The sequence below is a fragment of the Mustela lutreola genome, chromosome 6 (genome assembly GCF_030435805.1).
Source record: "Mustela lutreola isolate mMusLut2 chromosome 6, mMusLut2.pri, whole genome shotgun sequence".
In the NCBI taxonomy this organism is placed as follows: domain Eukaryota; kingdom Metazoa; phylum Chordata; class Mammalia; order Carnivora; family Mustelidae; genus Mustela; species Mustela lutreola.
This window is the reverse complement of record NC_081295.1, coordinates 96,946,437-96,959,113: the sequence shown is the minus strand read 5'-3', so window position 1 is coordinate 96,959,113 and position 12,677 is coordinate 96,946,437. Positions and strand designations below refer to the sequence as shown.

General features: G+C 33.6%; 1 protein-coding gene across 1 annotated transcript; it reads left to right on the top strand.

Annotated features, from left to right (window-relative positions):
• Positions 1-4,356: 4,356 nt before the first annotated feature.
• Positions 4,357-10,816, top strand: DEFB114 (defensin beta 114). Its single transcript, XM_059179308.1, has 2 exons — positions 4,357-4,361; positions 10,651-10,816. The coding sequence occupies exons 1-2, from the start codon at positions 4,357-4,359 to the stop codon at positions 10,814-10,816; spliced, it is 171 nt and encodes a 56-aa protein (XP_059035291.1).
• Positions 10,817-12,677: the final 1,861 nt, after the last annotated feature.

The window sequence follows — 12,677 nt, the reverse complement described above, 5'->3', positions numbered from 1 at the left end:
TGAGCCACCCAGCCGCCCGAAAATGAAATTTCTTAACACAAATCAATTAAAAAAGTTTCTTGATCGTGTTGAATCTCAGTTTCCTCATTTAGAATAGTGTTATACTAATGTAGTCAACTCATTTTTTTTTAAAACTTATTTGAGAGAGAGAAAGAGAGGGAGAGCAGGAGCAGGAGGAGGAAGAAAGGGACAAGCAGACTCCCTGCTGAGCGCAATAAACTAAGAGCCCACACAGGGGTTGATCCCAGAACCCTGAAGTCAAGACTTGAGCTGAAATTAAGATTTGGTTGTTCAACTGACCAATCCACTCAATTTGGAAAATTAATACGATAAGGTAGATCTTCTGACTTTTTAGGGCTTGATTGTTTTATGTACTTAAATTATTTTTAAAAATATAAATTAAAAAATTTATTTCTAAAACTCAGAAATAAAGACTCCATAATAAATTGAGTCTAGTAGGGGTGCCTGTGTGGCTTAGTCAGTTAAACATCCAACTCAGGTCGTGGTTTCTTTTGGCTCAGGTCATAGTCCTAGGGTCCTGGGATTGAGCCCCCATGTTGGGCTCTGAGCTCAGCAAGGAGTCTGCTTCTCCCTCTGCACATGTCTCTCCCCAGCATCTCATGTGCTCTCATCTCTCTTTCTAAAGTTTTTTATAAATAAATAAATAAATAAGGCCCAGGGAAGATGAATGATTGAGAATAATGGTAAATATCTCTTGAGATGTCAATAACAGAATCTATAAAATGATCCTGGATATAGTCTCAAAATATGCTGGGTAATGAGGTACAGTAGGAATAAAATGGTAATTAAAGAAATAGTATCGCAAAAAAATCCTGTTGAATTAGTTAATACATTAATGAAGAAATTCAGCAATGGCTTTATGAATCAATTAAAAATAAATATTCAAAAAAAATATGCACTGCAATAAAGTACATGATGGTGATTTTAAGATATTCTTTTTTTTTTTTTTTTTTTTATTTTTTATAAACATATATTTTTTATATACATATATTTTTATCCCCAGGTCTGTGAATCACCAGGTTTACACACTTCACAGCACTCACCAAATCACATACCCTCCCCAATGTCCATAATCCCACCCCCTTCTCCCCAACCCCCTCCCCCCGGCAACCCTCAGTTTGTTTTGTGAGATTAAGAGTCACTTATGGTTTGTCTCCCTCCCAATCCCATCTTGTTTCATTTATTCTTCTACCCACTTAAGCCTCCATGTTGCATCACCACTTCCTCATATCAGGGAGATCATATGATAGTTGTCTTTCTCTGCTTGACTTATAAGTCAAGCAGAGATTTTAAGATATTCTTAAGAGGTCTATCCTCTGAGGCAATCCAGGCTCTCAAATAATGAATATATAAATTGGTACTCAAAAGTGTTCCAATTTGGACGTAGAAAGTTGGGAATTCAAGAGGTGCAACATATACCAGAAAGAGAACTTAATTCAAACTTAGAAGATCTAAATTTTATTACTAACTTTCTACTTAATAGCTTCTGAACCTTGCCACTCAGAGAATTTAAGTGGTTTGCCAGTCTTTAACAACACACACACACAAAAAAAAAAATACAAGGGAATCCATAACAACCACAATTTTAAAAAAATAAGAAGTCTGATGTAAAATATTGTGCTTGCTAATTATATGCACCTCAAAAGACTACAGTTAAGATTTAGTGTAATAATGTAACAGTAAGTCACCCTACAAACTGAAAATTAGTCTACCAATTTAGGTACCATTATAATTACTATAGTTGCTGATGTTATAGCTATTATGATGATTATTTTTTTTAAAGATTTTATTTATTTATTTGACAGAGAGAAATCACAAGTAGATGGAGAGGCAGGCAGAGAGAGAGAGGGAAGCAGGCTCCCTGCTGAGCAGAGAGCCCGATGCGGGCCTCGATCCCAGGACCCTGAGATCATGACCTGAGCCGAAGGCAGCGGCTTAACCCACTGAGCCACCCAGGTGCCCGATGATTATTTTTTAAAGGCTTATTTTTTATAGAAGAGAGAGAGGCAGAGAGACAGCATACATGTGGGAGGGGGGTTGCGGGGAGGGTGGCAGTGAGAGAGAGAGAGAAAGTCTTAAGCAACCCTGTGATGACTACCTTGAGATCACGACCAGGATTGAAACCACTAGTCAGAGGCTTAACTGACTGCTCCACCCGGGCACCCCAGCTGTTATAGTTGTTACTCATAATGAAGGGGAACTGAGGAAGTGAGGACCTCAAATATGATTAGGGAAGATGCTGAAGCCCATGGTGCTAGAATGTTAATCAATAACCATGTGAAACTGAATGACTAGTGATCTACTGATCACAACCCTGGGCACTAAGAAAACAGTAATAAAGAAATACACAGTAGGGGCACGTGGGTGGTACAGTGGGTTAAAGCCTCTGCCTTCGGCTCAGGTCATAATTCCAGGGTCCTGGGATCGGGCCCTGCATCGGGTTTTCTGCTCGGCAGGGAGCCTGCTTCCCCCACCCCCTCTCTTTTTGCCTGACTCTTAGCCTACTTATGATCTCTGTCTGTCAAATGGATGAATAAAATCTTAAAAAAAAAAAAAAGACACAGTAATTCTTCAGGCATACTTAAAAGCTAGTTGAGTATACTCAGTTAAAATTAATGAATTGCTTGAATTAGAATGTTTATAGAAGGTTTATAGAATTAGAAGGTTTATAGATATATAATCTGAGCCTCCAGATTAAACTGAGATATCTGCTTTTGCCTCTTTCTATGCAAGAGGAAAATGACATCAAAGGAGAGAGTTTTCTAAGGCCACAACTATTATACTGTCTGTGATAAGTGGAATATTGGATATTGGAATACAGGATCCTAGCATATTTGCTCTTTCTATTTCATCATGATTTCTATAGCAGGCACTGAGGCTAAAGTCCAAGATGAATAGATTATTTGGTCAAAAGCATTGAGGTCACATGGGAATATGGATGTGCTTCAGATGTGTAGGGACTGTACCATTTGCCAAGCATTGCAGAAAATTTTATATAATGTAATGAAGACACTTAGTGCATGAATATGACCACAAACTTTCCTTTACCTTTTGATCATTCAAACAGATACTAAGTTATAATATGTACTGAAATGGACAGAATGTCCTATATTTGGCCTTTATGGGACCAAAGAAACAGGAAGGGTGATACAAAGTATCAGAGTGAGTGGCTTTGAAGGCTTCATAGAGTAGTACTTATCAGTTGCCCAATGGCATGGTTTGGTTATTAGTAGAACCCCAAAGTCATTAAAGAAATAATAAAAAATATTTGGTCTAAGTGGAAGATGTTAGATGAGTGATCCAAGCAGAAGGATACCATGCTGGAGGGCGAGTTGTAGAAAATTGATAGAGAACAATACTGACAATGGTTAAAACATGATAGAATGAACAGTATATTAGACAGTATTTTAATACAAGCATAAAATAATCCATAGATAGTGAAAACAGCACAATATAGTGGTTCATAGAGTGAACTTGTCATCAAATAGATCAGGGTTTATATTAAAGACCTGACTCCTCTGTAGTTGTGGAGAAGCTTTAATTCTTTTTACTGTACAATGGAAAGGTAATTTTGTAAGGTTTTGCAAAGACTCAGAGATAATGTAAGCAAAATCTTTATCACATTCAATATCATATTGCAGTATTTCAAAAAATGTAAAAATAGAAGTAGAAGTAGAAAACAGAAAAAGAGGAGACAATGTAGTTGAGAAGGAATACAGGGGACTGTCTTAGTATAGCCAGTTGTTAAGATGTCTCAGAATGGACCTTAAATGGCACAAACATGGTGGCCTTGGAAACTTTATGATACATTGCATGTGCATGGGAGTCTGAGTCTAAAATAGTGGGGGAAAAGACATTCACCTGTGTTGAAATGTTGGTGGGAAGACCATATCTGTCCGGGTGCTCTAGATTTTATTAAATTGAAAACTGTGTCAATTTGGTTACATGATTATTATAATAAAATGTTGTGAGAAAAGTGAAGCTTATAAAAATAACCTTTTCCAACTGGCCAGGATCTCACTGACTACCTAAGTAACTTCTCAACCAGTCCAGAAAGATGTATGAAAAATGAATACCATGTGAGTGCTTCCATTGTGGCAATGATTTGTTTGTATTAATTAATTTTTACTAGTTAAGGTAACTTGCAAATTTGTCTTAATATTTTTCATATTTTCATCCACCTAACTTAAAGAATTATACCTTCTTCAATATTATTCAATAAGCTAAGGAAAAATAGAACACAAATACTAATATCTTAGAACATTTTATGACTTTCACATGATGGTATTATTAATATAGGAAGTATCTTCAATATTAGAGATCCAGGTGCCAGCCATGAGGTAAGAGACAAATGCAACCCTTACCAGACTAACAGTGTTTGAGAAATAGAAAAGAAAAAAAAAAAAGGATTTAATTTGAAGCTCTGAATAAGATGTCGGGAAGACATGGAGAACAGAAAGTCACCTTAAATTCATAGTTATCATCCAATTTTGAGTTAAGACATCAAAATCAAGAGAATTAACAAATAATTCCATATAGAGGATCTAAATTATTTTATTTAAAATTGTCTAAGATAAAATTTTTCCATGTTCAGGTTGCATCATGTAATCCCATTTATTAAGCCTATATATAGTATATTAAGTATCTATTACTAATGAATCTTTGTATGGGTAAACATATTTATCTTAATAGAATTCTATTTTGTCCTTTAGTACTCAACTTCTAATTTTCACATCTTCAGGTTCCCCCATAGTCATAAAATACTTAAAGGTCTTAGAACAACCAGCTACCAGAAACAATATATAATTTGAGACAGTATTTTGATGTGTTTGTCATATGTCAATATTTTGAATGTTTATCATATGTCAGTTTCCAACTTTTTTCAATGTAGAGGCCATGAATTACATATTTGAAATGCAAATTATGGTTTGGAACAATTTAAGATTGAACCCTTAAGCATGTATTACTTTTGCAAACTTGGGCAAATTATATGGTCACTCAAAGCCTCGGTTTTTTATCTGAACAGCAGCAACCTTAAAGTTTTATGGCAGTTAAATGAGATAAGGTATGCAAAATATTTAAAACAATACCTGACGCACAGTAGGTTTTCAACAAAGGAAATCTATTTGTGTTATTATTAGTTTTTGAACTTAAATGTATAATATGCTCTTTCAACTCTAGGAAGAAAATCACTCTACTTTGTTTAACTGATTCATGTTCTTTTTTTACTCCTCCTGTGCATTTAAATAACCTTTACTTATTTTTTAAGGTTAAAATTTCATAGCACTCTTCCATGATACAACACCATGAATATAAGCAAACACTTCTCTGTTCACGCATTGAACCTATTATATGTCTCTATCATGGTACTTAATTAGCTGTCTCTCTTACTCTCACTCTGGCTCTCACTGTTGCTCAGTGTTTTGCTTTACGTCCAGAAAAAGCCTACCACCTGGTCTAAAAATTGTAGTCAATAATGATTTAATTTCAACTACATTCTTGTTCAACACTAATTAGTATCAGTTCTTAATCTCTGAGAGAGGATTATGTTCCAGGCACTGTTGTACACCAGTTTATGTGTTAACTCATCATGTTTCATGGAGACTCTCTGAATGAGATACCATTTTCTCCATTTTACAGTTGAAGCAATGAAGACTCATTGGGCTTACCCAAAATTACATAGCTAGCAAAAAACAGCATTAAAATGCAAGTTTAAAGTCCATGGCTGTAAACTCATCTTCACTCTGCAGTTAGAAAAACTATCAACTTGCACCATATAAAGATTTTGCAAAATTAGTTATTTGTTTGCTCTACTGATGTTAAAACTTTACAATATAAAATTATAGTAGTCTGTTTCACAACCTGATGTTAAAACATACTATAAAATTATAACAGATTTTCATATAGCCTCTCCCATGCACTGAGGGGGATAGATGCACAAACAAAACAAAACAAAACAAGAAATACAAAACAATTGCTTAAAGGCATTGAAGAGTAAATAGGTCAATTAAAAGTTACAGTGAAAAGATCACATTGAAATCAATCTCTGAGACAGCTCTTCTCTGTAGAAGCATTTGACCACTCATAAAGACACAGGAAAAAAAAAGTTGAAAAGCAGAAATTTGATAGCCATATGCAACAATTGGGGCAAAAATTGTAATTGAGAACCCACAAAGGAAGGAGAACTATGGAAATACTGGTGTGCTTTGGCTGAGGATCCAAAAATCTATGAACTAGGTCTAAGTTGAAAGGACATTAGTCCAGCTTTCCAGCCGTCCCAGGAACTAACGCCCAGCTTTACATTATCTCAAGTTCAAAAATGTTTTAAGATTATCCAGTTATGGTTGGTTGGTAGTCCTAGGCACCAGCAAGGAACAGTAATAAATCATTCTGGAGAAAGAGAACATCATTCCAGACCTCAAGCTATGTCTTCAATCTTTCATTAAAAATGTATGTGACAAAAGTAATCAGGAACAGGGGCACCTGGGTGGCTCAGTGGGTTAAAGCCTCTGCCTTCGGCTCAGGTCGTGATCCCAGAGTCCTGGGCTCGAGCCCTGCATCGGGCTCTCTGCTCAGCAGGGAGCCGGCTTCCTCCTCTCTCTCTGCCTGCCTCTCTGCCTACTTGTGATCTCTGTCTGTCAAATAAATAAAATCTTAAAAAAAAATAATCAGGAACAGATGAAAATATAACATCCTATCAAAAATCAAAACCAGCATTAAAGAGAAGAGATTAACAAGGGATCCAGATAATGAAGTTACAAGACCTAGACTTTAAAATAACTGTGCTTAACTTGTTTAAATAAAGAAAAACAAAAGTAAAAATTTGGCATAGAGGTGAAGACTACAACAAAGAAGAAAAATAAAATGCTACAACAGAAAAAAATTTGAACCAATATTAAATACATAATAAATGCATTCAATAGTCATTTTTACAAAGTTGGTAATATATTTAATGATGATGACAGATGAACTGGAAGAAAATATCTAGAAAGAAACAAGAGAAAATTAGAGGTTGAAAATAGGGAAAAAGGTGAAAGAGGGAAGGAAGGATGAAGGAAAGCAGGAGGGAAGGTAAGAAAGAGGGAAGGAAGGAAAGAAAAGCATAGCAAACTGTTAAAAAAAAACAAAAAATAAAGCAAAACAAAAGTTGAAGAAAACATCATATCACTTTTAAAGGGTCAGATATTAAACTGAAAGTTGACTTCTCAAAAAACAAAAACAAAAACAAAAAAAAACAAAAACCCATAAAGAAAGAAGTTAGAAGACAAGATAGTGATTTCTTCAGAGTCCTGAAAGAAAAAACCTAGAATTCTGTATCAAATGAAAATGAAGATAGCATAAGGATATTCTCAAACAAAAATAGAGAGAGAATTCAACATCAGAACTTCAGTATTAAGGGAAATTCTTAAAAGATTGTTTGGCCAGAAAGAGAATAATTTTTTATATAGAAGCTCAGAAACACAGAAAGAAAAAAAGAACAACAAAAAACAAGCAATAATTTTTTGGATAAGACTGGTAAGTGGAAACTTCTGGCATAAATAGTAGAAGAAGAGTAAAAGATAATATAACTACACAATAGTAAATGGGATGGTGGAATTATAAAAAATCACCAACATATAGAAAAGAAGATAGGAAAAAATAGCAGGATATATTTCATCCAATCTATCTTACTATTATAAATGTTAGTGTAAAGTTAAAAAAAGAGTGACTTTTTGAATGTAGTGGATACAGTTTTGAATGTAGCAAGTAGTTTATATGAGAACTATCTAATATATGAGAAAATACAAAATATAAAACATAAAGGATAGGAAAAGATATAAAACACAACAAAAGCATAGTGAAGTAGCTATATTAATATTATATGAGGTTGTCAGTAAGAAAAAATGCATTATTAGAGACAAAGAATGATTATTTATAGTAATACAAGATTCAATTCAACAGGATAATATTGCATCCATAAATTTAATGCAACAAATAACTTAGTCTTAAACTATGTGAAAAAAGATAGAGGGACAAAAAAAGTAGAAAACACCATAATAATGGGTGATGTTAACACACCTTCTTCAGTTACACAGGAAACAGAAAAATAACAACATAAATGTAAGAAGAAAAAAGATATAAACATGAAAATTAATGAAACAATCTAATTCAAAGAAGAAATATCAATGAGTATTAAAAAATATCTTCATCTGAATGGTAATAAAAATGAGATGACACAAAGCTCATAGAACACAGCTACAGTAGTGTTTATAGGAAAATTCATACCATTATATTTTTATATCTAAAAAGAATAATGAGGTATTGGTAAAAGAGTAAACAAATAGATCAATAGAACAAGACAGAGATCTCAGAAATACACCCCTATAAATATAGGCAACTGATACCTATCAAAGGAGCAAAGACAATATAGTGAAGGAAAGATAGTTTCTTGAACAAAGGATGTTGTAACAACTGGACATTCACATGTGAAAAAAGTGAATCTAGACACAGACCTTACACCCTTCACAAAAAACAGACTTGAAATGGCTCATAGATCCAGACATAAAATGCAAAATTATAAAACTCCTAGAACATTTCATAGAAGAAAACCTAGATATCCTTGGGTTAAGCAATGACTTTCTGGATATAGCCCCAAAGGCACAATCCATGAAAGAAAGAATTGATAAGCTGGACTTCATTAAAACTAAAAACTTCTGCCCTGAGAAATATAATGACAATATAAGGATATGACAAGCCACAAACTGGGAGAAATATTTGCAATAGACACATGTGATAAAGGACCGTTATCCAAAACATACAGAAAACATTTGAAACTCAACAATAAGAAAACAAAAGAAAATAAAAACAAAAGGACCAAAGACCTTAAAAGACATCTCACCAAAGAAATTATACAAATAGCAAGTAAGCATAAGAAAGGATGCTCCATGCTATATGCCATCAGAGAAATGCAAATTAAAATGACATAACATGTCATACCTACTAAAACAGCTAAAATTTGGAATACTAGCAAAACCTAACTGTGATGAGTATATGGAGCAACAGGAACCCTCATACACTGTTGGTGGGAATGCAAAATGGTACAGCCACTTTGGAACATAAGTTGACAGTTTCTTAAAAAACTAAACATACTGGGGATGCCTGGATGGCTCAGTTGGTTAATGTTCTGCCTTCAGCTCAGGTGATAATCCAGGGGTCCTGGAATAGAGCTCTGCATGGGCCTCCCTGTTCAGCAGGGAGCCTCCTTCTCCCCCTCCTTCTGCTCCTCCCCCTCCTTGTGCTCTCTTGATCTCTCTTTTATCAAATAAATAAAAAATATATATATAAAAAAAAACCTAACCACACTAGTACCATATCATGCAGCAATTATGCTCCTTGGTATTTACCCAAAGCAGTTGAAAACTTTTGCCCACACAAAAACCTGCACATGAACATTTATAAACAGCTTTATTCCTAATTTCCAAACTTGGAAACATCCAAGATATGTTTCAGTAGGTAGACAAAACAACTGCGTTATATCCAGACAATGGAAAGTTAATTAATGCTAAAAAGAAATGAGCTATCAAATCATAAAAAGACATGTAAGCACCTTAAATTCATATCACTAAGTTAAAGAAGCCAGTCTCAAAACACTGTGTGCGATATGATTCCAGCTATAAGACAAAATTATGAAGGCAATAAAAAAGACAACAGTTGCCAGAGAAGTGAGGGCAGAGATGAATAAGCAGAGCTCAGATGATTTTTAGGGCAATGAAAATACTTTGTATGACATTTTAATAATGGAAATATTTAATTGCACATTTGCCCAAACCCATGGAATGTACAACACGAAGAATGAATGATAGGGAAAACTATGGACTTTGGGTGGTTCTGATGTGTCAATATAGGTTTATCCTTCATAAAAAAAAATACCCTTCTAGTGGAAAATGTTGGTAATAGGAAAGGTTATGCATATTTAGGGGCAGGGAATATATAGGAAATATATAGGAAATCTCTATACCTTTCTTTTAATTATTTTGTGAACATAAAACTGCTCTAAAAATAAAGCCTTTAAAAACTTTTAAAGTGAACTTATGAATTATTTTAAAAGCTTATATAATAACATAATAAACAAAGCATATGAACATTAAATAAAGAAAAAAGAAAAATTACTAACAACATAAAAATTAAAATTACAGTAGATACTATTTTATTTGGAGGCAAAATCTATGTATATTGCTGGTGCAATATATAAATTTATATAAATTAATAACCCTGGGAACTAACTCTTCCACAGCTATCCTAAATATGTCTCATGTAAATATTAAAAGGTATACTATAAATTTCTTTTTATAATCCTAAAATATTAAAATTTTAATATGACCTAATGGAAAAATTGGATGAACTGTCATATATTTCAAGGGCACATTATTTAGCTTTTAAAAAAGTTTTGAATCTTGTTGAGGAGAATAATTTATGGCATAAAAATGTTATATATATTAATTTAAAACATGTTTAAATTATATACAGGGAATACATAATATTTTAGTGTCTTCTTATTTTTTAGCATTTTCTAAGTTTGTTACAATGTATACATAGTACTTTTTGTAATCAGAAATAATATGTTCTTGAGTAAGAAATCGGTAATGTCAGTTACTCTTCTTTTACTATAGCCACATGTGCCTTGGTGGATCCTGATCGGTGCACAAAAAAGTTCGGTTACTGTAGAAGACGCTGCTTTAAAGATGAAAAACAAATTGATATATGTCTCTCACCAAATAAAATTTGCTGCACTGAGAGCTCATTTGATGAAGATTAATCTTGAAAAGGAAGATATACCTGTGATCAAAGAAGTTTTTACACCAGGGCAGAAAGGTATAGGGCTATAATTAGAATTTCTGTAATAAATAAACACAGATGCCAATACTGATACTTCCTCTGTAGATACTATGTATTCAGTGAAATAAGGCACGAACTTTCTTATATTCTCAAGTGAGGGGTTTTATGATAGAGACATATCTGGTGTGAATTTCCTGTCGTATGGATATCAACTTTGCTTCAATGTAGAACCACTTTTGTTCTATCATGGTTTACCTAAACTTACACAATTAAATATTTACGAACTTAATTATGACCTTATTAGAATTTTAATTGATGAAAATTAATACCCATAGACTTATCAATTGTCTGTCAGCAGTATGTTATTGACATTAAGAAACAGGAAACCTCAATACAAGATGCATGCAAAAGCTACAGTACAGTATGACAATAGTCATTGGCTGTTTATTCCTCCTCTCCAAGTTCTGTTCATGCAAGAAGGCATATTAGTTGGATACTATGTAATACTAACACTACTAAACTGGCTTTAAATACAATCTGAACTTTGACTAGAATCTATACTCAAAATTAGCTTGGCTAGAATCTAGACTCAAAACATTAGTTTCATACTTAGTTCTGAATGGGATGGAAAAATGCATGAAGATCTGTTATTTGCAGTGTAAATACTAGACAGCATAAATAGTCTCTGTAATGATAAAAGTTAAGGAAAAACATAGACTAGAATTTGTTTTCCAACTAAAAACAGGGAATCAATCAACCATTTATCAATATTTTACCAAGATCCCAAAGACTTTTGTTACTGTTTTTTTTTCAATAACTTAACAACTGACCCAAGATTACTGCTTTTTAAAAAATTTTCCCCCACTGGAGATCTAGTGAACCTTGTGATAATATTTACTTATAATAAACAACTTGTACCAGAACAGGCATCATATTGCCACTGGAGATTTAAGTGATGTGTACCTAAAAAACAAAAACAAACAAATGAAAACTATGTTTATTTCAAGTACTATGTGTAAGGTGGAGGCAAGAAGATCTTCTGCAGGATCAACAATCAGATAGGAGGATCAAATTCAAAAACCTGAAAAGAGAAGAAAGAAATGCATAAAGAGCTCCAGGGATGGAGAACTAGCTGTAATTGTTGAATGCAATAAGAAATGAGACAAAATAATTCATGATTTATTAAATCTTCTAGGAAAGGGATTTGGAGGATGGTGGTAGCAACACAGTTTTTTAGAATTAAGGGCCTAGAGGGTAAACCCAAAACTCCTGGAAAAATTTACAACAAACTGATAAGAAATCTCTGCATATTTTACCATATAAATTGGTGGAGAAAAAAAACCAACAACAACAACAACAACAACAAACCAGTACCTTCAAGTCCTCTGTGGAATCTGTGTTTGTGTGGGAGAAATCAGATAGAAGAAAAATGGTCTTTTGATGGGTCTGAGAGGACACGCAGAATACCAACAGCATTTGCTGGGAAAGACAGCACACCAGTTTGTTGACAGCAGCTATAATTTCTTCTCTCTTAGAGCTACTGCTAGATTTCAAGTGAAATGTGAGGGGTTGAGAAGTACTGTATTCTTTTCCTTTGTGTCTCTTCAAACCTGTAATATGCTGGTAACCATACTCTGTATTCATTAATAAATGTTGGAAAGTAATAAAACATTTAACCTAGACATCCCAACTTATTTCTTGTCTGTCTTAAGCAGGCAGCATCTTATTTTGAATTTTATACTTTTGAATGTCAACTCTGGAAAACATTGAGATTTCTGGAAAACGGCATTTTTTTTTTTAAAGATTTTATTTATTTATTTGACAGAGAGAGATCACAAGTA